Genomic DNA, 27,513 nt, shown 5'->3' with positions numbered 1-27,513 from the left:
GTTTACACAGAGAAATAATAAATACATAAGATGGATTCCTGTCCCCAAAGAGCTCACAATCTAAAAGAAACATGATAGACACCAGCAGATTATAAATGTATAAGCAGACTATGAGCAGTCTTCAAAGGAAACCCAACACACCAGCCAGTACAGCCTAACTTGGCAAAGGGGCACCTTTTAACGTGGTTATTCTCTTTATTTAGCAGGGGGAGAGTAACTGGCCCTATCCACCCCCAGCACAGTACCTCCAGTGACTGTAGCTGGTGTCTCTCTGATGTTTCTTTTTAGATTGTAAGCCCTTTGGGGACAGGGATCCATCTTATTTAGTTATTATTTTTCTGTGTAAACCACTCTGAGCCATTTTTGGAAGGGTGGTATAGAAATCAAGTTAATAATAATAATAATAATAATAAGAAGAAGAAGAAGAAGAAGAAGAAGAAGAAGAAGAAGAAGAAGAAGAAGAAGAAGAAGAAGAAGACATGGTAAATCACATACATACACACAAACTGAGGCTTCAAGAACAAGTATATGTATGGTGGGGATCTCTCTCTCTCACACACACATGCATTCCTTCCAAACCAGGGAGGGAAGTTTAGGCGGGCTAACCACCTTGGGAGCACCAGGCTCATCTGCAAGCCTGGTGGTTCCCACAACCACTGGAAAGCGGGCTAAGGGAGCTTAGCCTGCTTTCTAGTGATTGTGGGAATAGCTTCTAGGTTTTTTCCAAGTTCTTTGCTGTTAGAAATGGGGTGGGGTGTCTTAAATTCAGAGGTCTGTTCCTTTTATAACTGTATTTTTTCAAGGGGGTTAATTTCAGAATCATCTTCTATTTGAATAAATATGGCAATGTGCTTTTTGTGGGTCAAGGTGCTTGCAAATTCCTACATATATGAAGTAGGAAGGGGAGGGGACACTCTCCTCTCACAGGAGAGAAAAATGTCCATTTATTCCTATCCTCTGTTTCCTGTCTCTCAGCCAGTTACCAATCTCCACATACTCAAACATGGACCATATCAGCTGAAATTAAATTGACCAATCCACCCCTTTTAACTGCCCAAGGGTGCTCACCAATTTTCAACCCTAGTAACCCACCACCCAACCCGCACTGTTCCTGCCACAAAAGGAGGTCAGCCTAGCTTGGCCTTCCTGCCCCACAACCCTCCAAAACTGCACAATCCTCCAAAAAAACCCACCCCCAAACATTCACCAAATACAAATCACATCCCTCTGTGGACAAATGTACACCGTCCGGGTGAAAAAGGTGTGGCAAGGAATGCTCAAGGCCCCGTTGCGGGATAAGTGTGCCACCTTGAATCACAGCGCGTTTTCCTAAGGCCATAGCTTTCCTCCTAGCCCACCCAAGACCCTTTAAATTTTAGAACCCCACCAGACCCTGCACGGAAACTGATCAACCCAGAATATAATGATCCCCAGAATCCAACAATGGATGGTTGTGAAGTCGAAGGTGGTTTGTTGAATAAGGGAGAGCCCAGTTCGCCTACCCAAATCATTCTCACCCAAATGAATGACCAAAACTCTGGGAGGGGCACTAACAGCTAAATAATCCCATAAGGCTGGAAGCAACTGGCTCCACAGCATCCCTAGAATTCCCAACCAGTGCAATCTGGTAAGCTTCCCCACACCGAGTTGGGTGCTGATCTGGGAGGTGCTGGCTTGCTTAAAAGTCCAGAAGACCAAGGAATGGCTGCAGATTGACACTCGTATGGGTGCTGCTGCTCCACCAGCACCTGCCAAGAAAACAACACTGGTGAACACCCAACAACAGGCTGGTAAACACAACAGTGCTGAATGCATATAACATAAAAACACTTAGGACCTCCAATGTCCAATCCATTTGATTTCTGCATTCCCAAGACCCAACTGATGGGTGGTCATCACTGCACCAATATGAAAGGAATGTAGACTGAACAGGTGAGCCGGCTCGCCCAGCCACAGAAGTGCCTTCCACAACACAGCCCACAGCTGATATTGGGTCAGGGACTCGCCATTGGACTACACAAACAAGCACTCTGAGGTACTAGACTGAAAGGCAACATAATGCTTTAATAAGTTCCTACTGGGCAAAATGCTGTGCCCCCCACCACCACTGGGTCCAGGTGAATGACATGCCCCTTGCCCCTCTGGTTGGTCTTAGAATGACACAAGAGTAAAACGGTACACCTGCTCCTTCAAAGGATAAATCAGCAAATCACAGGCACCAATCTCTAGGAGCATGGCTGCTGTGGGGAAGAACCTCACTCAGCCTAAAGGCCCCAAAGAAAGCTACTGCAGACGCTGCTTGGAAAAGTGCCACCTCCCCTGGGGAACGACTCAGAGACTGGAGGTGTAACAAAACAGCTGCCAGCAGCTCAACTGTCATAGGCCTTCTCTGATCCTGCACCCTGGGCCACTCCCTGGACCAACCCTCTAGCATATGCCTCACCCTGCAATCAACAGTGGCATCATCCACACCCCTAGCCTGAGCTTTAAAAGATAGTGTGGCCAAATATCCTGCCAGAGTGGAAATCGCTCTTCCAGAGGAGTGCAGAAACACCATATATTGCATAAGGTGGTCAGGTGGAATGGACCAGTTGTCAGAGAGGCCCTCCCCTAGTCTGAAAGCATCAAAAGAGGCTAGCTTACCCTTGTACTGGAAGCCAGAGACGCATCAATGGTTCAGTGAGCCTCTTGCCACCAAGCCTCCACAAGGCCTCCGGCATGGGCTCCAACTCCATCATGGCTTCTGGGGCTAACTCCCTGAACACAGCCACCTGAAAATGAGATAGGGCATCAGCAATGTCATTCTGGAGGCCTGAGACATGTCACGCTACAAAGAGTATGTTAAAGTGCAGGCATCAGAGGATAAAGGTGCTTAGTAATCCCATAACCCTGGCTGAGTGGGAGATCTTTGAATTCACCACCTGGACTACCGCCTGATTGTCACACCAAAAATGGACCGTGGAATCACAGAACTCCTCCACCCAAAAGTGCATAGCCAACACGATAGGGAAAAAATCCAGGAATGTGAGATCCCGAGTGATCTCATCTTCTGCCAGTCTTAAGGGCCACCAGGTGGAGCACCATTTACCCCTGAAATATACCCTGAAACCAATGCCCGGACTGTACCTGGAGCTCAGCCTCCAGAAGCTGCTCATCCCTCCAAAAAGATTCCACATTAAAGTCCCTCAGGAATGATTCCTAGACAGCCACGTCAGCTCACATGCCCTCGTTTATCCATACCCTATGATGAGGCACTTAACCCCAGCAATAAGATCACATAGGCCCCTCAAAAAGGCTTGGCCCAGAGCCACTGCCCTACAGGCAAAGTTAATATGGCCAATAACTACTTGCAGATCCCTAAGGGTGGTCTTCCTAACTAGCCCCAATGACCTAGGCAGCTCCCTCAACACTCTCAGCTTTTCCCCCAGGAGGTGACTACAACCCACTACGGTGTCCAGCTCGATTATTAAAAAGGATAGCCGCATGGTTGGCCCCTCAGTCTTGCCTTTGGCCAGTGGGACACAGTTTACCGGCCAACTGAATAAAGTATTGGCGCAGATGATGGCAAATAGTGGAAGCCCCTGGTCCAGCAAAAATAAAGTCATCTAACGAAGATACTATCTGCCTTCCATAAGAACTTAAGAACAGCCCTGCTGGATCAGGCCCAAGGCCCATCTAGTCCAGCATCCTGTTTCACACAGTGACCCACCAGATGCCACTGGAAGCCACAGGCAGGAGTTGAGGGCATGCCCTCTCTCCTGCTGTTACTCCCTGAAACTGGTACTCGGCGGCATCGTGCCTTTGAGGCCGGAGGTGGCCTATAGCCCTCCGACTAGTAGCCGTTGATAGACCTCTCCTCCATGAAATTATCCAAACCCCTCTTAAACCCATCCAGGTTGTTGGCTGTCACCACATTCTGTGGCAGAGAATTCCACAAGTTGAATTCCGCCTCAGTGCCCACTCCAAAAAGGTGCTAAATGCCTCAAAGTCTGCACAGGAGACAGAACAGCCCATAGAGAGTGCTCTGTCAAAATAAAACTTGCCCGCAAAGGCGAAGCCCAGCAATTCAAAGTCTAAAGGTTGCACTGGCAGGAGGCGAAAGGCAGTCTTGATGTCAAACTTCACAAGCAGGGCCCCAGGGCCACAGCACCTTACCATTCTAACCGCCTCATCAAAGGAGGTGTACTGCACCGACCAGAGGTGCTCAGGAATCCCATCATTAACAGAAGAACCCTGAGGATAAGAAAGATGATGTATCAGGTGAAATTCACCAGGGTTCTTCCTGGGCACCATGCCTAAGGGCGACGCTTGCAGATTAGGGAAAGGAGGAGCATCGAAGCGGCCCAGAACTCTACCTGCTGTTACTTCCTTACTGATCTTCTTGAGGACCACTCCTTCCTTGCCTACCACCGATCCGAGATTGCATGTAACAAAAGCCATCTGCCGGGAGGAAGAAGGAATCCTAAAACCCTCCCGGAAACTGTGCCTCAAATAAACAGCAGCATGATGATCCAGATAGTCCTCGAGCAGCTGACATAACACCCCTAGCTTAATTGGACTGGGCCCCTTTTCCCGGAGATGGGGAAGGGGGGTTGCCCTTCCTCTAGTTCAACTGGCGGTTTCTAAACCCTGCATTCCACCCCTTGGCCCTATTACAGGCAGAGCTGAGATGCTTTGGTGCCACAAAACCTGCACGCATGGTGGAACCTGCACAGGGATCTGGTACAGCACCCCTGACTGTTAAATTCCCAGCATACCAAGTGGGGTTGAACCCACTGCTGGCTAGTATTAGTTGGCGTGGCAAAGGCCAGGGACTTAGATAGCAGGTGCCCACTATCTGCTCTATTACCATCCACAGGATGAGAAGGAGAGATAATGAGGAGCCACAGCTCATTAAGGGGGCATCCCATGGGGGGCGAGGTCTAGAGTGGCCCTCATACAAAAAATTTCATACCTGGCCCATGATGTGCCTGCAAAATCTATCACAGCTCTATGAATGATATCCAAATATTTCACAAGAGCCGGGCTCCTAGCAGGTTGAGCCCTGAGAATAACACACACACACACACACATTTATATTTATATTTATATTTATATTTATATTTATATTTATATTTATATTTATATTTATATTTATATTTATATTTATATTTATATTTATACTGAAACCAGTTATTCCAGGTCCTTTCCACCAGCTTCTGCTTAGGGGCCTCCTGCTCTTTACTAGCGTCCCCTCTTTTGGCTTAACTTTGGGTTCACGAAACAAAAGGCTGAAGATGTCCACATATTCCCCTTTTAAAATCTGTATGATAGAGGAGATTTACTGAAACATGACCTCTGTTCATACTTTTAAAAACCAAAATAATGCATTTCAGAATCTATTCAGGTCTCCTAATGTTTTATTTTCTGTGTTATAAGACTTAATATAAGTTTTTATAATGAAAATATTTTTATAAAAAGGATCTTTGACATGTAATGATAACGTTGCTATGGCTACTGTTAGATTTAAAAATTGATTTCTCCTAAATGTTAGAGGCAACAGTTTTGCCTGAAACTTGGGTGTGAGGGGGTTGTAACTAGGTGCATTGTTCATAAATGTAGCCCATAGGGATGTGCACAAAACCAGTTAACCAGTTTGGACTCGAACCAAACAGAGCATGTTTGGTTTTGGCACCCCGAACGAGGGGCCCGGCCCAGGTCAGGGGTGCCAAGAACATTAAAATTATTTTTTAAAGGCAGACTTAATGTTGGGAATTCTCTCTGGTAAGAGATACCCGTCTATTACAGCAGAGTGCATTGAGTGCATTGAGGCACAACACAGCGGAGTCTGCCCAGGCAAGCGTGTATGCTGAGAGTAAAATAACTTGGAGCCAGTTCATAGTTCCAACTCAATATGAGGAGTCTTTATTAGTGAACTCCATTCTAGATAGTTAAGTGGAGAGATACGATCTCTAATCTAGCTAGCTAGCTGGATGCAGATGGATTTTGCATCTCTGCAGACATGCTGCATGGAGAGAGGAACATGAGTCTTGCAAGGGAAAAGAAAGGGAAGAGGAAGTGGCAAGAATATTGGGAACAGGGGGGGAAAACAAGTAAACTTTTGGCTTCCAAAATGAAGCAGATAAAACAGCATAACACTATAACTTCTATACGCAATACTCAAGGAAATGTTTATGCAGACCCTGAATTAATAAACCAGCAATTTTCTGAGTTTTACTCTACCCTGTGTATACTAGTAATACATCTAGTATTGACGCGGATATAGATAGCTTTTTGAAACAGGTGCATCTTCCACATTTAACGCAAGATCAAATCAATCTTTTAGCTGTACCTCTGTCTCTGCAGGGAATAATGATCACAACTAAATCCACAATTAAAGCCCCTGGGCTGGATGGATTTTTTGTGATGTTTTTACAAGAAATATATTAGTTTGCTGGCTCCAGACTTACTGGAGGTCTACAATGATGCTTTTTAAAATAAATACCTCCCTCCTTCTTTTAATGAAGCTTATATAACAGTTCTTCTTAAGCTCAGTAAAGACTCTGACTTATGCACTAGCTATAGACCTATCTCCTTGTTAAACGTTGATGCTAAGATATTGACAGCTACATTGGCACACAGGGTGCAGACTATGCTTCGTACCTGTACAGACTGGATTTATGTCCAGTCATCAAGGATCAGAAACATCAGATTGTTTATTAGCTCTATCCTTGGAGAGGCAAGACTCAGCCGCTATAATTTCTTTAGACTAGGAGAAGGTGTTTGATATGGTCCATTTGGGGTACTTGAAACATATTTTGAACAAATTTGGTCGCCCCCACTCAATTTTTTGACTTGGACTTCTATACTATACAGGTCTCCCTATTCATGAGATATCACCAGCGATATATTATCCACTTAAATTAGGCTAGAACATGGCACATGGCAGGCATGTCCTCTTATCTCCCCCAACAAATGTTGTTAGAACCCCTGGCTTGTGCTATTAGGGACTTGGATAATATAAAGGATATTATACTAGTTGCACAAGTTGATTTTATACGCAGATAATATTTTATGTTTTATTTATAAACCAGAGTTCTCAATTCCCAATCTTATTTCCATGGTTCAAAAGTTTGGGAATTTATCCATTAACTCCATAAATGGAATAATGTAACCATAAATCAGATTTGATGCCTTTGGGCTCTGTAGATTTTGGGCTCTGTATGGGCTCTGTATGGGGTTTTAGGTGTTGTCCAGAGTCTTTTGTCTATTTAAGTATAGTAATCTCTAGGAAACTTTCTTAATTAGTAAATTTAAATTTTTCCAATTTTTTGGCTCAAATTAAAAATGATTAGGTCAGTGGGCTATGATCCCATAAACTGCAACTATCTATTTAAGGGGGCAGATTTAATTTCCTGCATTTTCAGGCTTATCTTTGGGCCTATATTGTACCTTCAGTTTTAGGCTGGAACCATGAGTCCCCAGTCTCAGCTACACCTTGGACACAGCTTGAGAGTCATTATTTGACCCCACTGAAATCTTGGCAGGTGCTCTGTTCATTATTTGTTCGTGGATCTGGGTCACTACCGATATTTAAAGTGGCAAGGCATATATGGAGAATCCTGGATTCTATACATGGCTTTGATCCTTTTCAGCATGAAAAGCTTATATTGTGGTTGAATCCCAGTTTGAAGATTACTCATAAGTATTTTTATTGGGCTAACTGGGCCTCTTGCAACATCATTATATTAGATCAATTCATAGCTTCTGAAGCGGTTTTTAAATCCTTTGACACTTTGAGAGCTGAGTTTGATATATTCTCAAATGCTAGTTGGCACTTTATCCACCTAAAGCATTTATTGTCATGGCTCTTTGGTCCTGATGTGATTGCAGCTTCTGAAATTTCATCTTTATTATTAGATTTGGAACATTTATTAGATGTACTTAAGACTGTAACCTTACTCTATTAGAAACTTAGAGACATTGATAAGTTTGATATCAATCATATCCGAGATCTTTGGAATAATGACCTTCTTCAATACCCTATTTTATTAAATCAATGGCAGGTCACATTGAAGGCAATGAAACGTGATGTTTTAGATATCAAAATGCAGCTAATACAGGAGAAACTTTACTCCGTGTCTATTGGAAACCTCAGAAAATGTTTAATAAGGGATGGTTGCAGACTGCTACATGTTGGAGGTATAATTTGTAAGAGGGTATGCTTATACATATGGTTGAATCCTGTCTGGTTTTCACACCGGTTTGGTTTGAAACTCATAAGACAGTCAAAATGACATTGCAATTATCATTGTCTGTTAAGGACATTTATGTTTTGTTGGGGTACATCCCCAGCACATGGAATTTAGCATTACGTCAAGAACTGTGGATTCTTTGTGCTTGGGGTGTTGCCAAAAGTATTATAATACTTACTTACTTAATTACTACAAACATTTATATACAAAATTCTCAAAGTGGTTTACAAAAAAATAATAATAATACATAAATAAGATGGTCCCCTGTCCTCAAAGGGCTCACAATCTAAAAAGAAACATAAGGTAGGCACCAGCAACAGCCACTGGAGGGATGCTGTGCTGGGGTTGGGTAGGCCAGTTGCTCTCCCCCTGTTAAATATAAGAGTATCACCACTTTAAAAGGTGTCTCTTTGCTCACTTAGCTGGAAGGATAAATTTACTCCTGAATTTCAGCTCTGGATTACTGATATGTGTTCTTTGTCTGCATTTGTCACCAAGGTAAAGAGGAAGAATTCTTAAAGATCTGGTCGAACTTCAATGAATTCTTTATGCTTTGAAACATAAGGCAAATATTCTTCAAGAAGGTGGGTTTAAAAAAATCCCTTCTTTTTCTCTCCTGTGTTAGTTGTATCCGATTATGTTAAAGGACTTTTGTTATAGATATAGTTGCAGAATATAGGCTGTTCCCAGTAAAGCTGCTTTTTGTAATTGGCTGGTGGTGATTTCTGTGGTCCCTATGGTGTTGAGGTGCTCTTCAAGGTCTTTTGGAACTGCACCCAGGGCGCCAATTACCACTGGGATTATTTTGGTCTTTTTCTGCCACAGCCTTTCAATTTCAATTTGTAGATCTTTGTATTTGGTGATTTTTTTCTATTTCTTTTTCTTCTATTCTGCTATCCCCTGGTATTGCTATGTCGATTATTTTCACTTGTTTTTCTTTTTTCTCGACTACAGTTCTATCTGGGTTATTGTGTGGCAGATGTTTGTCTGTTTGTAGTCAGAAGTCCCATAATATTTTTACATCTTCATTTTCTTTAACTTTTTCAATTTTATGGTCCCACCAATGTTTGGCTACAGGTAGCTTGTATTTTTTGCAGATGTTCCAGTGTATCATCCCTGCTACTTTGTCATGCCTTAGTTTGTAGTCAGTCTGTGTGATCTTTTTACAACCGCTGATTAGGTGGTCCACGGTTTCATCTGCTTCTTTACAAAGGCGGTACTTGCTGTTTGTGGTGGATTTTTTTGACTTTTGCTCTTTTTGCATTTGTTCTTAGTGCCTGTTCTTGTGCAGCCAGTATTAAACCCTCTGTTTCTTTCTTCAAGTTGCCATTCTTAAGCCATTGCCAGGTCTTGGTGATGTCTGATTTTCCACTTATATTGTGCAAATATTGACCATGCAGGGGCTTCTTTTTCCTTTTTTCTGCTCGGTTCTTGACTGGTTCTTTCTTGTAGGCCTGCTTTGTTTCATTGGTGTTGAATAGTTTTGCGTTATTGACCATTTGAAGTGCGTCTTCTTCACTGTCCTTGATATATTCTTCAAGGCCTCTTTTCTCCTCCTCTACTGTTTGATGGACTTGCAGCATTCCTCTTCCACCTGAGCTGCGAGGGAGGTATAGCCTATCAACATCACTACGGGGGTGCAGAGCATGATTGATGGTCATGATTTTCCTGGTCTTACGATCCAGCGTCTCTAGCTCTGCCTGGGTCCAGTCTATTATTCCTGCAGTGTATCTGATAACAGGTATAGCCCAGGTGTTTATGGCTTGTATGGTGTTCCCGCCATTGAATTTGGACTTGAGGATTTTTCTAACTCTCCTGATGTATTCACTTCCAATTTTTCTTTTAACTTCAGTGTGTGCGATGTTATCAGCCTGGAGAATGCCCAAGTATTTGTAATGTTCTTTCTCTTCCAGGTTCTTGATCTTGCTTCCATTGGGCAGTTCTATTCCTTCTGTTTTTCTTATTTTCCCTCTGTTCATTATTAATGCAGCACACTTGTCTAGTCCAAACTCCATTGCTATATCGCTACTGAATATACGGACAGTGTTTAGCAGTGATTCGATTTCTGACTGGGACTTCCCATACAACTTCAGATCGTCCATGTACAGCAGATGGTTGATTTTACTTGATGTTTTAGATGTTTGGTATCCAAGGCCTGTTTTGTTTAGTATTTGTGAAAGTGGGGTCATGGCGATTACAAACAACAGAGGGGATAGTGAGTCCCCTTGGAAAATCCTTCTTCTAATGCTAACCTGTCCAAGTGTCTCGCCATTGATTGTTAACTGTGTACTCCACATGCTCATTGCTTTTTTTTATAAATATCTGAATGTTTTTGCTGACACCAGTTGTTTCTAAACATTTTAGTATCCATGTGTGAGGCAATGAATCAAAGGCTTTCTTGTAGTCAATCCATGCAACACTTAGATTGGTTTTTCTTCTCTTGCAGTTTTCTAAAATCATTTTGTCAATCAGCAGCTGGTCTTTTGTGCCTCTGGTGTTCGGGCAATTTCCTTTCTGTTCAACTGGAAGTTTTTTGTTAGTTAATAAGTGTTGCATGACTTCATCTGCTATTATTCCAGTTAATAATTTGAACATGGTTGGCAGGCAGGTTATCGGTCTATAATTACTTGGAATTGCACCTTTGGCTGGGTCTTTCATGATGAGATGAGTTTTCCCAGTTGTTTGCCATTGTTCAATATCACCTCCTTGCAAAATGTGATTGAACTGTTTTGATAGTTGTTTATGAAGGCTTGTTAGGTGTTTAAGCCAAAAGCCATGCAGTTCATCGTCGCCTGGCGCAGTCCAATTTTTAATTTTCTTTGCTCTTTCACTTATTAATTCTGGTGTTATTATTAGATCTTGCATTTGTTGGTTACATATTTTCTAATCTAGTCTTCCATTTAGGTGATGTACTGCTTTCTTTTTTTACAGGTCCACTGATCTTATATCTGAGCTCTTGTGTTGTTATTGTTGCTGCGCTGTACATTAGTTGGTTTGTTTCTTGCAAATTATTGGTTGTTATTTCTGCAAGTGCAGCACTGACTTCTTTTAATGCCTGAGCGAGTTGTTTTTTGGCAATTGTTTTTAGAGCTGGAAGTCGAACCCTGGGGGTTGTTTGGTTCATGTGCTCAGTTATTTTTTGCTTTAGTTCTTGTTGCTTTTCTGTTAAACGGCATTTGGGTTTTTGAGGTGAAGGCAAAGGGGCGGTTGCCTGGTTTTGATTTTGAAACAGTTCAGCAACAGTGGCATCCTCAATTTCCAACACCTCCTCCATCTGCGCCTGAGCCACTTCTTCAATTGGTGGTAATTCTTCCATATCTTGAGCCTGTGTTGCTCTTTGCAGTTCTTCCAGCTCTACTCCTGTGAATACTTTATTTCTTATTATGAATCTTCTCTGGTCTGCTAGCCTTTGTTCTGTTATTTCTGTATCTGGATGCTTCTCTTTCCAAATTTGGTACATTCTTTTAAAATAACCTCTTCTAGTTGGACTAGACTTGTAATAGCAGATCATTATTTCCTTGTTGGCATTTTTCGTATATTTTTTTCGGTTAAGCGACGTTTCTTCCAGTAACCTTGCAGTCTCCAGCCCTGGTTACTCAACTGAAGAGCCTGAGTCCTGTTGCCCACTTGCCACCAGATGTCCAGGGACTATAACACCTGGCGTGGTCCTTGTTGACCCGGGTGACGACCGATCTGGTATAGATTTATTAAAGTTACGTCTCACCATATTGTTGATGGGAGAGGCACTCTTTGTCTGGCTGCTCTGGTGAGACCTGTCCAGTATGGTTGGACCTCTGGCATAGCTCTCACCTTCCTCAGAGCACGCAAGCCCCACAACCACACCATTTATATCCCGCTTTTCCTCGAAGGAGCCCAGAGCGGTGTACTACATACTTGAGTATGAATGTTTTCGCATCATTTGCAAAGCACCCCAACACTCTCACTGCAACAGCCTATTGGGATTTAACCAATGAACCATAATAAATTAGAATATATTTCAAAATCTAATATTAACATTACAAGGTATTTCAGGTTGATAGTAAACTAAATGGTATTTCAAATTCTAATATGTGACAGAATTACTCAGTGGAAGTCCCATTGAAATGACCAACTTGTCCATGACTAAAAAATATCACAACCTTTCCTCTAGTGTGCATTACATCACCACCAGAGAATCTTTCAGGTAATTGTAATTTGGCTTGCAATGACTTCACAGTTCTAATTCAGCTTCACAGTGACTTAATGAATAGAAATGGATGCACCTTGGGTGTAAGACACTTCAGGGAGTAGGTACCAAAGCCAAAGCTTTCCTCAGAGGAATGGCCTCTCCTTCATTGTTTGAAGAAGATCACAGTACTGTCATGATAAAAAGCTCCTGGATCATCTGAAGTTGGTATTGCTCTGGCTTTCTGGAAGGATTTTTGCTATTGATTTCGCAAGAAAGCATCACGTTCTGCAATCAGAGTTACTTTTGAAAGAATAACAATGCTCCAAAAATGTAGAAGCAATTGTAGTACAAGAAAGCAAGTAAATTCAGATGCATTTTGGAGACTGGGACTATTATGAGAGGTTCCTACGATGGCAATCGTATAGCTGTTTGCTGATATTGCTTATGATAACATAGTTTAGTCACAAATGTCACTTCAGGAGAAGCTGTATAGTAAATTGCATTATTATCATTATTTCAAGGAAAGCAGTAAAAAGGATTACTGACTGGATCTTCAGGGAGCCATTGACCAAAGCTCTGCAGATACACCATGTATGCTGAAGCATACTATCAGCTGGAATTAGCCCTTGACAAATAGCTAGTGAGGAGTTAAGTAGTTCCTCCAAAATTTTTGATTCAAATTTTTCAGTACTGCTTTCCATTTTAGAAAGAATCAAACTGGCATGAGAGAAAGACAAACAGTTGCATATCATGTTTGGTTTGGACCTGACTGGAAGTGTTTGCAGATGTGGTGTGGATCTTTTGACTTCGCTCTAAAGTCTCAATGAGCTACATGGACAAAATCTTGTTGCTCTCACCCCCACTGGTGACTGTAAGCAGTCAATCTGAGAAGGTTATTTTTGAACCCAGGTGATCTGTCTTCTCAATTTGGTGAGTTTATTGGTGCCATTGAGATTCTATGTCATTTATGTTTGTGCTGGTCCTTCTGACCATCCGGTTGCCTTGGCATGTCTCCCTGCTGGGACCCTTGATCATAGTCAAGGCTGTGATATGCAGCTCTGGATGTTTCATTGCAAAGCACCCCAATTCTCTCTCTGCAACAGCCTATTTCTAACTACAGCTCTCCTTTCTGATATCATAGCATAGAAAAAACAAAGCTGTTGAAGCAGAAGAAATGTTTCTCACTCTAGACACTGTAGCATCCTCGCTTGACTACAGTTTGTGAAGCTTGCACAAACTGAAAGTGTTGGCAATGGCAGCAGAGTCTAGATGACACAATGCTGTCTTCAAACCTGAGGTTTCGGTGGTGAAACTCAAAGAAAACAGAAGGTTCCTATTCAGGTTTGTGGTCGAAAACCGACACATGGTTCAATGATGAAACCATGTGTTCATGGATTCGAACGATGACAATCTTCAACCTCTGGCACAGTGGCCTCCGGTTTGGCATTATGTCCGAAGTCAGCCTTGGACTCAAACTCTTCTAAGCTACTAATATTGCTAAAAGGAGAAGCAGTGTTGCTTCACTGACTATTCCATTCCTCTGATCTCAACAGTGGTACAATGATGCAAGGAGAAAACAACACAGTTGTGACCGAGTTCCTGCTCATGGGACTGACAGACCTTCTACAGCTTAAGATTGTCCTCTTTGTGTTGTTCTTTGCTGTTTATGCTACCACCCTGGTGGGAAACCTGGGCATGATATTCCTAATCAGGTCCAGTCCTCAGCTCCACACCCCTATGTACTTTTTCCTCAGCAACTTGTCTTTCTTAGACATCTGCTATTCATCTTCTGTCACACCAAAGCTCCTAACTGACCTCTTGAAAGAAAAGGCAGCCATTTCTTTTGCTGATTGTTTCACTCAGTTTTACTTTTATATCGTATTTGCTACCACTGAGTGCTACCTGTTGGCTGTCATGGCCTATGACCGCTATGTAGCTATATGCAACCCATTACTCTACTTAATCACCATATCTCACAAAAAGTGTGTCCAGCTTGTCTCTGTTTCCTATACTGCTGGGATTATAAATGCCTTGGTGCATACAGTGGCTGCAGCTAGATTATCCTTCTGTGGCCCAAATATAATTAAAACTTTTTACTGTGAAGCTCCTCCACTCTTTGCTCTTTCTTGCTCAGACATCAGTCTCAATTATCTGTTGATGTTTGTATTTGCTGGATTCAATATGATAATAACCAATCTGACCATTCTCACCTCCTACACCTGCATCCTGGTCACCGTATTAAAGATCCCCTCTGCCAAGAGCCGACAGAAAGCCTTCTCCACTTGTACCTCCCACCTCATGGCCATCATCATTCTCTATGGAGCTCTAAGCTTCATGTATGCACGGCCAAGCTCCAGAAACTCTCCAAACTTAGACAAAATGGCCTCGCTGTTCTACATAGTGGTGACTCCCATGCTGAACCCCTTGATCTATAGTTTGAGAAACCAGGAGGTAAGGAGTGCTTGCAGAAAAGTCCTAGGAAGTAAAGCTGTTTTCCAGCATGCATGAGAATATCTCTTTTTATTCCATTTTCTGTGGAGGTTATACTTTTGCTGATAGCAGTAATGTAGAGCTTCAGTTCTGAAAAGGAGCCCCAAGGGACACTATTTAAATCATTCTGCAGGGGAATGTGTCTAAGATGCCAACCGGTCCAGTAACCTTTTCAGAGAGTTCCCTTGCTGAGTTATAGAGGCAGGTCTCACAGTCAATGAGACCCGCCTGGGGAGGGTGAGCGGGGAGAACGGGGTTAGCCCACTCTCTCAGCACATGAGCAGACAGTCTGCTCTGGGCGGCCGAAGCAGCCGCCCACACCACTGCTGGCTCCATTATGGAGCCGGTGGGTGCTGGGGGAGTGGGGCCGATTGGCCCCTGGAAGCTCCAGCATGCCCTGAGCAAGTGTGCAGGGCATGCTGGTGAGACCCTTGGAGCCAGGAGGTGGCTTTTCGCCTCCCCTCCGGGGGTCTCTTCATAAGTAGCCATGGCACATGGCCGAGCTGCGGCTACTCACGATTTTTAAAACCAGGTTTGCAGAGTGCTCGCTCTGCAAACCCGGTTTAAGGGCATGGGTAGTTAGGTGAGTTACCCGCCTAGGAACCACCGGGCTCGCACCTGAGACTGGTGGTTCACACGATGAGATGAAATTGGGCTAGCCTCTGCTAGCCCAGTTTTGTCCCATCGTGTGAATAGCCTCATAGCTTTAGTAAATTTCTCAAGTCTTGCATGCTGAATTTTCAGGCTAACTTGGTTTTAAGGCCGTGGAGCTGCTGGACCGATTAAACCACTGTATTTCACTTGACAACAAGCTTTCTTCTATGATTAAGTTGCTGTATTACATTCAATAACAAGCTTTCCCTTGCTTCTGCTGAGATTAGTGGGCACGACATGAAGAAAAACAAAAATAGAATTAGATCTCCTTTAGAGGGGCAGCTGACATGTGAAAGAAGAAGCTGAAAAATTTAAAGATTGATCAATATTTAATACCTTTGGGAAATGTAATTACTGACCTACCTTTGGAAAATAGATACTCGGAACTAATTGATTTGTGTGAAAATATTACAGCTGAGCAGACACACGATGCCCTTTCGTCGCGTTGTAACGAATTGTCTACTGGTTTATTAAATTTGCCAAAAGCTAAAGGTTCTCCAGCTCTGCAGGAATTTTAAAGGACTTATAAGCATATTAATCATAATAGGCAGGAATCTTTGACCAACTCTCCAGAGGTGAAGCAGGTTCCTTTGGCATCTGTGGACAGTGACGCTCTTTTAAAAGCTTACAGTATTTCAGATGAGTCATTCCTTTTGGTTTTAAAGAAACTGTCAGTTCTGGAAACCTCTTTAGCCAAGGTCATAAGTCTCTTAATTCCTAAAGACACACATGGCAAGCTACAAGATTCAAGGAAGCAGCTGGAAGTTGACAAACAATTTTCAAGTTTAGTCCCAGAGAAGGAAACGGTTCAACTTAGGTCTTCTGGGGGAGGGAGTTCAATTTTTTTTTTATTTTTTTTTTTTTTGAAAGAGTGCTGCAGCAAAGATGGTGGCCCTTTCAATAGTATGGACCCCCCCTAAATAGTAACCACTGGACAAATAAATATTATGCAAGGATTTCGCTGAGTAAGGTGTTGAAATTTAACATTTCACAAGTGGATCTTGTGTCCTATCAAAGGCTTCTTAGTAGAAATTTTAGGACTATGAGGCTTGTTCTAACTTTTGGCAAGGATGTGATTCCGTAAGCTCTAATTAGAATGCGAGACTTTTTGGCCAGGTTTCAGATTTATCCACATAGAGTGTTTAAAATGCCTAAATCATTCTGTGTCCTGAAAAGTAAATAAAATCTGCTCTGTTGAGAAAAGGTTGTGCCAGATCTATAGTAGGATGTATATACCTATGCTGAAATTCCATGTTCAGGTTTCCTGAGGGAGGGGCTTTAAAGGTTTGAGGGCATGAGGCTCTAAATAGAGGTAACGGTTAACTGCCAAAAGAGGGACTGTGGGTTGGGGTGGGAGGTTAGGTGGGGTAGGTCCTCACACTCTAAAAGAAACTCGATATACAAAAGTGGCTAAGAGATAGTGAGATTGTTCTCACGGCAAGCCGAACCCAGCCTGGGGCAGCCCAGCCTGGGTTAGGCTGGTAGTGAGAAGCTGCAGGATCCTCATGGACCTTTCTGCTTGTCTAACTCTCTAATGTTAAGGGTGCGCTCCCACCCTTAACACTACTGCCAGGCCGCGTGTGTCTCTTTGGGCTGCGTTCAGCACAAAGAGACACAGACAGGTGCATAGAACACTCATCTGATGGGGGAATTTGCCAATGTCCCACGTTGCATTGTGGGATGCTCAAAAGCCTGAACAACAAGTTATGGCCTCAGACCCCTCCGTCCTGCTCCGTGCTTCATGGAGCTTCATGAAGCAGGGCTGCCTTTGTGGGAGCACAGATTCCAACCACCTCCCCCTTGATCATCTGTGGGGAAGGTAAGGCTACTCTGCCTTCCCCACCTGAGCCTGCCTGTGCACTGTGGTTAATATCAAACATTCAAAAGATTTAAAAATGTGTTGTTTTAGCACAAACTCTACGGCATGGGGGCATAGCAAGGTTGGAGTGGGCCCCAGGACAAAACTGAAGATGTGCCCCTGCCCTCCTGCCTTCTTCTGTGGTGAGGCAGAAGGGGGAGAGTGAAGAGCAAGGTGTTGCTCAGCTGATGAGCTCCTCCCCCTTAGCCAGTAGCCTCTCATCCTAACAAGCCACCAGGGGTATGCTGAAGGAAGAGTGGTGCCTGGTTGTGCTTCTCTCTCTTGCACTGCCGGTTAACCGTGCAGCTCTACCTAATAAATGGCCAGCCTGAAGGCAGTGCAGGAGAGAGAGGAGTAACCTTTGGTGCCTCTCTGGCTTGTTAGGATGAGCAGCTATTGACCTTAGGGGCCCAGGGACATTTGTCCTCCCTTGTTGAATTAGAGTTACACCCCTGCTTGGGCACCTATGAAAAAAGAGAGAAAAATCCTACATACTGAATTTTCTTACAAATATACCAATATTATGTTTAATTTCCAACTGGATAAACAGTCATTACTCTGCATCATCACAGCCAAAAGCTGAATGCCAAACTATATGTGATGTGTGTATCTGGAACTCCTGGCATCCATTTATTTTTCAAAGAGCGGTCATTGCTCTCTTCTTGACTGGGATTGGGGTCTGCATGCCTGAGGAAAAACTGAAAACTCCCATGGCCACAGTCCCTGAGTGGCTTTTTGAGAAGGAAAGATATATGTCAAGAATTCCAGTCATGATACTCCCTGAGTCTGAGATTCTTCAGAGGGCAAGTCCCAAAGTCACACATCATACATATACAAATAAATTCTCTAGAGAACAAATCTGCAAAGACAGTAATAAACTCCAGAGCACTTCTGTTCCTTGAGAAATCCTTCGCTTACATAGGCATAAGATAGTATGCACTTTACTATCCAACCCTTCAGGCAAGGGAGATTTGAATCTGAAAAGGAGGAGAAAAATGGTTGATTTCATAGATTGATTTCATTTTTATTTCATTCTGCTTCATTGTTGTCTTGGAAGCTTTCCTGAAGTTGCAGAATACTTGAAGGAGATCCCTAGAGAAGATACACAAACAGCAGCAGTAAGTGGGGACCATATGATGTTTCTCTGGTAGCTTTGTGCCCTTGTACAAGAGTAAGGGTTCCCAGCCTTAGGCACTGCAAAAGAGATTAAGTGGCCATTCGTTGGATCATTGTTTCAGGATCAAACATTTCCCCATTGTGTTCAAATATTTCTGCACAACCACATTAATTAATTAGTTAACTACCTGAACATGCTTGCTTAAAATACCAGATCCTATTGAAATGTGTAAAGGCAATTAGTTTACCAAGCAGAAAAGGGTCTTTTATGAGTGTGATGATCTCCAGTTTTTGTAATGGCTGACCAGCTCCAGACACTCTGCGGGGGAGACAGAATATCTAGATCCATTTCAATCAGGCGTTAGGCCAGGCTTTGGAACAGAAACTGCTTTAGTTGCCCTGTGGGACGACCTATGCAGAGAGAGCCACAGGGGGAGTGCAACCCTGCTAATTCTCTTGGATCTCTCAGCAGCTTTCAGTACCGTTGACCATGGTATCCTTTTGGATGTCTGGATGATTTGGGTGTGGGAGGCACTCTTTAGAGGTGATTCCATTCCTTCCTCATGGCCTGTTCTCAAAAGGTGGTGCTGGGGGATTACTGCTCAATCCCTTGGCAGTTATGCTATGGGGTTCTGCCACAGTTACTCATGCTCTGGTAACCTCTTGCTTAGATTACTGCAATGTTTTGTACGTGGTGCTGTCTTTGAAAACGATCCAGAAACTGCAGCTGGTACAAAATAGGGCTGCAAGATTATTAACTAGAACTGGACATTTTGAGTATATTACACCAGTGCTTTGTCAGCGGCACTGGCTCACAGTCCATTTCCGGGCCCAATTCAAAGTGCTAATTTTAACCTTTAAAGCCCTAAATGGCTTGGGACCAGGTTACCTGAGAGAGTGCCTTGCCCCATATGTCCCAACCTGGACCTTAAGATAGTCTTCGGAGGCCCTCCTCCAAGTGCGCCTGCCAAACGAGGTGAGGTGGGTGGCTACTAGGGAGAGGGCATTTTTAATGGTTGCACCCCGCTTATGGAATAGGCTCCCCAATGAGGTTTGCCTGGCCTCATCACTTTGTTCTGTTAGATGCCAGGTAAAGACCTTTTTGTTTACTCAGGCCTTTTAAATTCTGATTTTCAGATCTAATTTTATTTTTAACTAATTTTAAAATGAGTTTTGAAACTGCTTTGTATTGTACTTTGTATTTTCTTTTCTCCTCTTTTGTCTGTGGTTGAATGTGTTATTATGTTTATTGTATATTTCAATCTGGTGTTGTGAGCCCCCTAGAGAACAATTTGTTGTGGGGCGGCTAACAAATAAAGTTGTTTATCAATCAATCAGTCAATCAATCAATATTATTAAATGATGAAGTGAATTTGATATAGCATCGCTTGAGACTTGAAAACAATAATAGGCTTCTCAGGGATTTGTTTATAATGGAAGCAGAAGTCGAGGGCTTTATGAGGAGATTTCAAAGTCAGCCATGTCAACCATTGTTTAGGACAGTGGTTCCTAAACAGTATTGCTCTGGGGACCACTTTTCTGGTTTGAATGTTTTTTCTGGCTCATCTATATTTTTATTCATTACAGCAATCAAATGGGTTGCTGCTTCAGTGTCTTCTAAATGGAACTAGATTTCTGAATTTGTTCTCTGTGTCTGGTTCCAGAAAACATGAGGAAGACTATGCATTCATATGATGACTTCTTTAAAGGTTGTGTTGCAGCAGCTTGCCATTCTAAGAAGTCAAGATCCTCCCTTTTAAATGCTAAGAAATAGTTTGCCTTCCACTGCATTTAATGAGACTTGGGTAACAAAACTGTTACTTTGATATTTCCCTCTGATATTTTTCTTCTGGCTTTGGAGGCCACCTGGAAGTTTCTGGGCCAGAATTTAAGAACGACTGCCTTGAATTGCTGTAAATTGTAAACCACCCTGAGCCATTTGGGAAGGGCGGTATAAAAATAAAATAAAATGAAATAAAATGAAATAAAATAAATAAATAAATAAATAAATAAAGGCTGTACCCACAAGCAAACAAGAAGTGAGTTAATAATCATCGCTACTTTCGCTTAAATATCTCCTTGACCTCATCGTGAAGGCAGTTAGTGAAGCTGACAAATGAAAAGGGATTAAAAGCCACACCGTTAAGCCTTTAAAGAAGATAACAAACAAGGGAGTCTCCTCCTTCCCAAACTACATTCATCTTTTGGCTGGCCCACCTATAAAATGTCCATTGTGTAGCCATGTTTGGGAATGTTGAAAAAAACGGCATCTGGCAAATTCAGGTTTTTGCAACTAAGTTGAGCTTTGGCACACCCCATTTTCCCCTCCCCCCCCAGCATTATTCACAGATAATTAGGTAGATGGAATGATAAAAGTCTGCTGTCCAACTCCTATAAGATACTGAGGGCATCCTCTGTAATTGCACCAGCACCCAATCTTTCATTTCTGACTTACTCCAAATATTGCTGGGCATTTCCTAGGGCTCGCTGCGATGCCCTTCCTGCAGCATTATTGGAAGGCTGATTTCAGCATATCCCTATTTTACAGCATCAATGCCCTTGTGGCACTGGTGAGATTGAAACAATAGTTCATGTTCTTTTGCGCTGCTGTTTCTATCAGGATTTGAGATTTGATTTGATTTCACCTGTATTAGTGAAATCCCCAGGACATTTGAATGATTGTTATGTGGTTTCTTTTAGAGGATAGAGAATGCTATGTCACCTATAAATTAGCTAAATTTTGCTTTTTAGCATCTAGGAAATGTCACATGCTTGTCTAATCAATTCGAGGATCAATTCTAAGCAGTGATGTATGCATGATTCGTATAAATGCTTTTAGAGTATTGTTTTGCTGGTCACTGACCATAATAAAGATTGACTGACTGACTGACCGACGGAAGTAGATGAGGCCGAAGCTATCTAACAGATCCAAAGTGCATACTATTTTCACATAAGTAAATATATATGTTTATAAATGTATCAAGCAGAAACCTGGGTCAAATTTTGTTTTCTGTATTAATTGGTTAGACATTTTAACACCAGCAGTTCAGTTTTGACATAATGAAAGATCCTTTTCTTCCAATAAACATATATGATTTTGATTCTTAAAATACAGGAATGCTGGTAACTACGTTTGTCCACAGGACCTTTTTTGATCCCCCATTTTTCTCAGTGACACACCCTCGTCTTCATAGCCATCTATTTCTCTCTGCCTTCTCCTTACAGCTCAACACATGGAATGACGGAAAGGAACCAGACTTCTGTGTCAGAGTTCATTCTGGTGGGATTAACTGATGATCCAGTTCTGCAGTCTGTTCTCTTTGTGTTATTCTTAGGGTTCTATGTTGTCACCTTGCTGGGGAACTTTGGAATGATCCTTTTAATCAGAATTGACTCCCGACTCCACACCCCCATGTATTTTTTCCTCAGACACTTGTCATTCATTGATCTTTGTTCTTCCTCATCCATCTCTCCCAAAATGCTCTCAGACCTGCTCATGGAAAGGAAGGTGATAACTTTTGCCAGATGTGCAGCACAGTTTTTCTTTTTTGCTGCTTTTGGCACCACTGAATGTTTCCTGCTTGCTGCGATGGCGTACGATCGCTACATGGCCATCTGTAAACCTCTGCATTACTCAGTCTCCATGTCCTACAGTCTATGCATTCGCATGGTAGTTGGCTCCTATGCTGCTGGGACACTGAACGCCATGGTGCATACAGGAACCATATTTCAATTGTCTTTCTGTGGGCCCAACATCATCAATCACTATTACTGTGAAGAACCTCCTGTACTTGAGCTTGCCTGCTCGGACACCAGTATTAATAAAATTGTGGTTTTTGTTTTTGTAGGGTTCAATATGACAGTGACAAGTGTGACTATCCTTGTTTCATATACATACATTCTGTTCACTATCCTGAGGATCTCCTCAGCCGAGGGCAGGCACAAAGCCTTCTCCACCTGTGCCTCCCACCTGACGGTTATCACTCTTTACTATGGCGGTGCTGGGTTCGTCTATTTCCAACCCAGTGCCAGCCATTTGTTAGACCAAGTTAAGGTCGCTTCTGTGTTTTATACAGTGGTGACTCCCATGTTGAATCCCATGATCTACAGCCTGAGGAACAAGGAAGTTAAGGCGGCTTTGAGGAAAGCCATGATGAGAAAGCCCTTTTCTCCACACATTTGAGCATAATACATATTGTATAATTAACTCATACAGAGGCTGTTCTCACGTGCAGGCAAAACCAGGCTAAGGAAGCCCAAACCATTTTGCCTGCATGTGAGAACCTTCAGGAGCTGCTCGGCTCCCAGTGGTGGTATGACTTCATTTTTTGGATCGTGTGCCAGCCCCAGCTGCTTGCACACTTACATGTTGCATTATGGGAGTTCTGAGCACCTCCTGGTCCCCAAACCTCCCTGCTACCGGCAGTGGCAGAGGATCGTCTGGATATGCGATGCGTGCACTCCGCAAAGAGGAACGGATTATCTGTGGGGGAGGTAAACTTTTAAAGGCTTCCTCCCCTCAGCCCTTTGAGTCCTTTCTTGTGATTGTGAGAAAGGGCTCATGATGTGTTAAGGACCAAATATTTCAGCATGGGAAGATCATGATTATTGTTTTATGTCATGTTTTGTGAACAGTAGGCTAGTGTTTCTGCTGTCTATTGGTCCTATTTCCTGTTTTCATGCTTCTGAATTTAAAATGCTCAAGAAGATAAACTCTGTCATAGTGGAATATAATGGCTGACATCTCCATTCAATTACTCAACGACAGTACCACTCAGGAAGTACTCCAATTGACTACTTAATTTCAATACGACTTTCCATTGAGCAATTTAGCCAGGATGTCATCCAGTAACACTACTTATCATTTGTTTAGCACCTTTTGAGTATGCAAAGCCCTTCCTATGAATGGTCTTGATGTAACCCTTTCGACCTTGAAAGTTATGTAAGCATGATTATTCCCATAGTAACTGACCTGATGCACTGTTGCACTGAGCCATAAGGCTCTGCTCCAGGGCTGCTGCAGATTGGAAGCAAGTCCCAATGCTGTTCAGAAGCAGTGGTTTAGCAAGAGGCATTACCACAGTTTTCTCAATTTGCGACTATTGGAATAAATGTGGCAACACATTTATCTCAATTGTTGCAAACTGAGTGACATTGAATTTGTATTCCAATCATTGCAAATTGCAAGCGGTAACACTGCTTGCAAAAGCATGGCTTCTGAGTCTGCCTGCAGCAGCCCCAGGGCAGAGTATTATAGCTCCATATGACTGTGAATCATGTAAGCCATTGCAACACAGAGGGAGAGGGTGTGTGTGTGATGTAATGAAATAAAAATACCAAATCAGACAGATCAATGTTTGGTTTCTTGTCCACTTCATTTTGCATGCCAGGTGACCAATATAAATCTTCATGTAGCTGGCATTTAAGTTGCACTTTTCAAAGTGCAGTGTTTTTCTGATCACTATAATAAAACAAGGACAGCCAACTTCTGGGTGCTCATAGGCCACTTTATTCTGCAGATGATGGATTGGGAGCCATATGTATCTTTTGCTATACAAAGAAGCCTCATCTAAGTTTGTCAGGCTGTAGACTAAAGTTGGAGATGCAGTGAGATTTAGCCGTGGGCACTTTGAATTACTGATCTACAGCTGCTTTTATGGAGCACAGTGAGGATGGCTACTTATGTAGAAGGAAAGCTTTGGCTGACTTTCCTGAACCCAGACAATTACTTGGAATGGCGAATTCGACTGTGGCTTGTATTATGACCTGAAGGACTACAGAAAGTCAGTGAAGAAGATGCCCCACAGATGGAAGCACAGCTGCAGAGAAAACTGCCAAAGAGACTTGAGAACTTAATGATGCGAAGGTACAAGCTCTCATCGCTGCTTCTGTGAGTAGACAATATCTTTCTACCATATGTGATCTTGGGACTTCAAAGGAAATGCTAAGCAAGCTAGATTCCTTGCATATGAAAAGGGGTAGGTATACACCTTTAACTTGAGAAAGAAAATGCAGACTCTCTAATATAAAGATGGGGGCTGTTTTGCCACGCATGTGGGACTGCTATGAGACTTTTTTGAGGAATTCAAAGCTGCAAGAATTGGAAGCTCTGTTTTTAAGCATGCCCCCCAGCTATAGCAATATTATTGGCCAATTAGAAACACACACCACTCTAACCTTTGAGAGAGCAGTGGAAACTATCTCTGCTGAAGAAAGCAGAAAGGAAGTTTTGAATTCTCGCTATGAAGATGAACTGGCAAGTAACTTCACTCTTAAAGCAACACTTGGCCATGGCAGAGAAAACCCAAGGTGGGGAGGAAATGCTGTGAGGGGAAACCGCATGGGCCCCCATTTGCATACCAAAAGCTCTGGCTCTGTTTCCAAGGGAACTCAGTCCAGAGGGAGAGGTCACATGACCACCAGCAGGGAGACTGCTCCTGGAATGTCTGGAATGAGGCCAACTGGGACTAATGCCTTTAGATGTTTTCTGTGCAACCAATTTGGCCACAAGGTGGCAAGCTGTCCCAAGAATCAGACAAGAAGAGTTGATTTTACGGAGAGAGATTTAAATAAGGACCATAAGAGTGATTCAAATATGAACTATAATGTGTGCTTATTACAAGGAGATGGAAGATTCCTATTAGACAGTGGTTCCACAATTCATATCTCAAATCACCTGGATTTCTATACTGAACTGTTTGATGTCCCCAAAGAGATTGTCCATTTGAGCAATAATAGTACAATTAAAGCAAAGAGGAAAGGTGAAGGAATGTTGTATTGCAAGTTACAAGATGGATCCATTAATCAATTTTTAGTGAAAGATGTTTTGCATATCCCTGACTTCTCAAGCTCCTTACTTTCTTTATCCAAGCTAGGGAAACAAGGCTGTGAACTGTATATTAGAAACGGACAATGTGTTGTTACCCAGAATGGGGAAGTTTTCTTAGTAGGCTCTGAATGCAAAGGCCTGTAAAACATGCAGGAGCAACCTGTGTCAAAGACAGACAGAGAAAAACCAGCCTGGTCCAAATCTGAAGCATGCCAGCCTAATGAAGTGAACCTTACTCAATAATGCTCGCATGAAGACTGCTTGCAACTGTGGCATAGACATATAGGACACAGGAGCTATGAATCAATCCAGAACATGAAGGAAAGGGAATTAGCTGATGGCATTTATTTTATACCATGTGACGTTGTGACTAACTGTGTTTGTTGTCTTGAGTCCAAAGCAGTTTACAAGTCATTTCCTAAGCAGAGTGAAAGGAAGACAAGAGGGCCTCTGGAGCTGATCCACAGCGATATATCTGGACCACTACCAGCGAACATAGGTAATTACAAATACTTCCTAACATTCTCTGATGAATAAATACAATATACAGTTGTCTTTTCACTAAAGGAGAAATCACAGATGCTCGAGAAACTCCAGGACTACGTGGACATGGTGAGCAACACATTTGAGTGGAGGCCAAAGATCCTGCGCACAGACAATGGAGGAGAGTCTGTCTTACCTCGCAAGAACCCTTAACAACCAGAACCCTCGCAAGAACCCTCGCAAGAACCCTTAACAACCAGAACCCTCATCATGGGAGGAAATATCCCAGCTACCACAACCACAAGCCCAGAAGAGGAAACAAGCTGCAATTGAAGAGCTTGACACTCTACAGAAAAACAAAACCTGGACTCTTACTAAGTTACCTCAAGGGAAGAAAGTTATAGGCTGCAAATGGGTCTTCAAACCCAAACACGATGCTGATGGTGAGATTCAGCACTACAAAGCCAGATTTGTAGCAAAAGGATATTCACAGAAATCTGGAGAAGACTACAATGAAACATTTGCACCAGTAGTCAAACACACCACAGTAAGGACTGTGTTAAGTATTGCTGCTAGCAAAGGAATGCACCTAGATGTGAAAACTGCATTCTTGCATGGTGAACTGGAAGAGGACATTTACATGCAACAACCATCAGGTTTCTTAGAGAAATGCAAAGAGAACTTTGTATGCAAACTGCAAAAGAGCACTTATTTATATATTTATTTATTTATTTATTAAAACATTTTTATACTGCCCAAAACTTACATCTCTGGACAGTTTACAACAGGATAAAAACAAAGTAAAACATTCATTAAGACAAAAATGGGAAGGGGGGAAACACACACATTACAACAACTTAAAAATTTTAAAATAATATTTTAAAACAGCATTAAAACCATTAAAACAACATTAATTAAAAGCCTGGGTGAAGAGATGTGTTTTTAAAGACCCTTTAAAAGCTGTCAGAGATGGGGAGGCTCTTATTTCACTAGGAAGTGCATTCCAAAGCCTCGGGGTAGCAGCGGAGATGTAAAGAGGCGTACCAAGCATATTGATGTGAAGTACCATGTAGTCAGAAATCTGCAGAAGAATGGACTAATCAAGCTGTCCAACAAATGAGATGCCTGCAGATCTACTCACTAAGCCACTACCAAGACCCTGCTTTGAAAAATAGAGAGAGAAAATGAATCTTGTGAACGGAGTCATGAGACATCAAGAGGGGGTGCTGGAAGTGAAGGACTTTGCGCAGGGGCATAGCTAGGGGAGAGGGGGCCTGTGTTCACCCCTCTCTCTGGCAACCCCCCAGAGTGAGGGAGATAATGAAGAAAATAAGGAGGGGTGGAGCTGGAGAGCCCTCAGGAGCTGGGGGCCCGTGTTCTTTGAACGCTTTTGCTCAGTTATAGCTATGCCCCTGAGTTTGCGCTCTCATGTCTCAATGACAGTGGGGGACAGACTAGTGAGTCTTTCACACAATGCGTGATCCACTTGTGGAACTCTCTGCCACAGGATGTGGTGACAGCCAACAACCTGGATGGCTTTAAGAGGGGTTTGGATAACTTCATGGAGGAGAGGTCCATCAATGGCTACTAGTCAGAGGGCTGTGGGCCACCTCCAGTCTCAAAGGCAGGATCGCTCTGAGAACCAGTTGCAGGGGAGTTATGGCAGGAAAGAAGGCATGTC

The 27,513-nt window shown here is 42.8% G+C and overlaps 2 protein-coding genes across 4 annotated transcripts in view; both read left to right on the top strand.

Annotated features, from left to right (window-relative positions):
* Positions 1 to 22,799, top strand: part of LOC128339653 (olfactory receptor 1009-like) — a 35,938-nt gene extending 13,139 nt beyond the window's left edge. For 2 of the 3 annotated variants that reach the window (XM_053283927.1, XM_053283926.1), the window contains exons 4-6: positions 8,733 to 8,818; positions 18,462 to 18,522; positions 21,746 to 22,799. In XM_053283927.1, the coding sequence (XP_053139902.1) occupies positions 21,759 to 22,703 (945 nt within the window). In that variant the 5' untranslated portion in view covers positions 8,733 to 8,818; positions 18,462 to 18,522; positions 21,746 to 21,758 and the 3' untranslated portion in view covers positions 22,704 to 22,799. Of the gene's footprint in view, positions 1 to 8,732; positions 8,819 to 18,377; positions 18,523 to 21,745 lie in introns of those variants that run through there. The other variant, XM_053283928.1, reaches the window with a different exon arrangement.
* On the top strand, positions 13,963 to 14,910 carry LOC128326261 (olfactory receptor 1052-like). The gene has a single exon (XM_053252827.1). It carries the CDS (start codon positions 13,963 to 13,965, stop codon positions 14,908 to 14,910), a length of 948 nt encoding a protein of 315 aa, XP_053108802.1.
* Positions 22,800 to 27,513: the final 4,714 nt, after the last annotated feature.

This window comes from Hemicordylus capensis, chromosome 1, assembly GCF_027244095.1.
Source record: "Hemicordylus capensis ecotype Gifberg chromosome 1, rHemCap1.1.pri, whole genome shotgun sequence".
In the NCBI taxonomy this organism is placed as follows: Eukaryota; Metazoa; Chordata; class Lepidosauria; order Squamata; family Cordylidae; genus Hemicordylus; species Hemicordylus capensis.
This window is presented reverse-complemented; position numbering and strand designations above follow the sequence as displayed.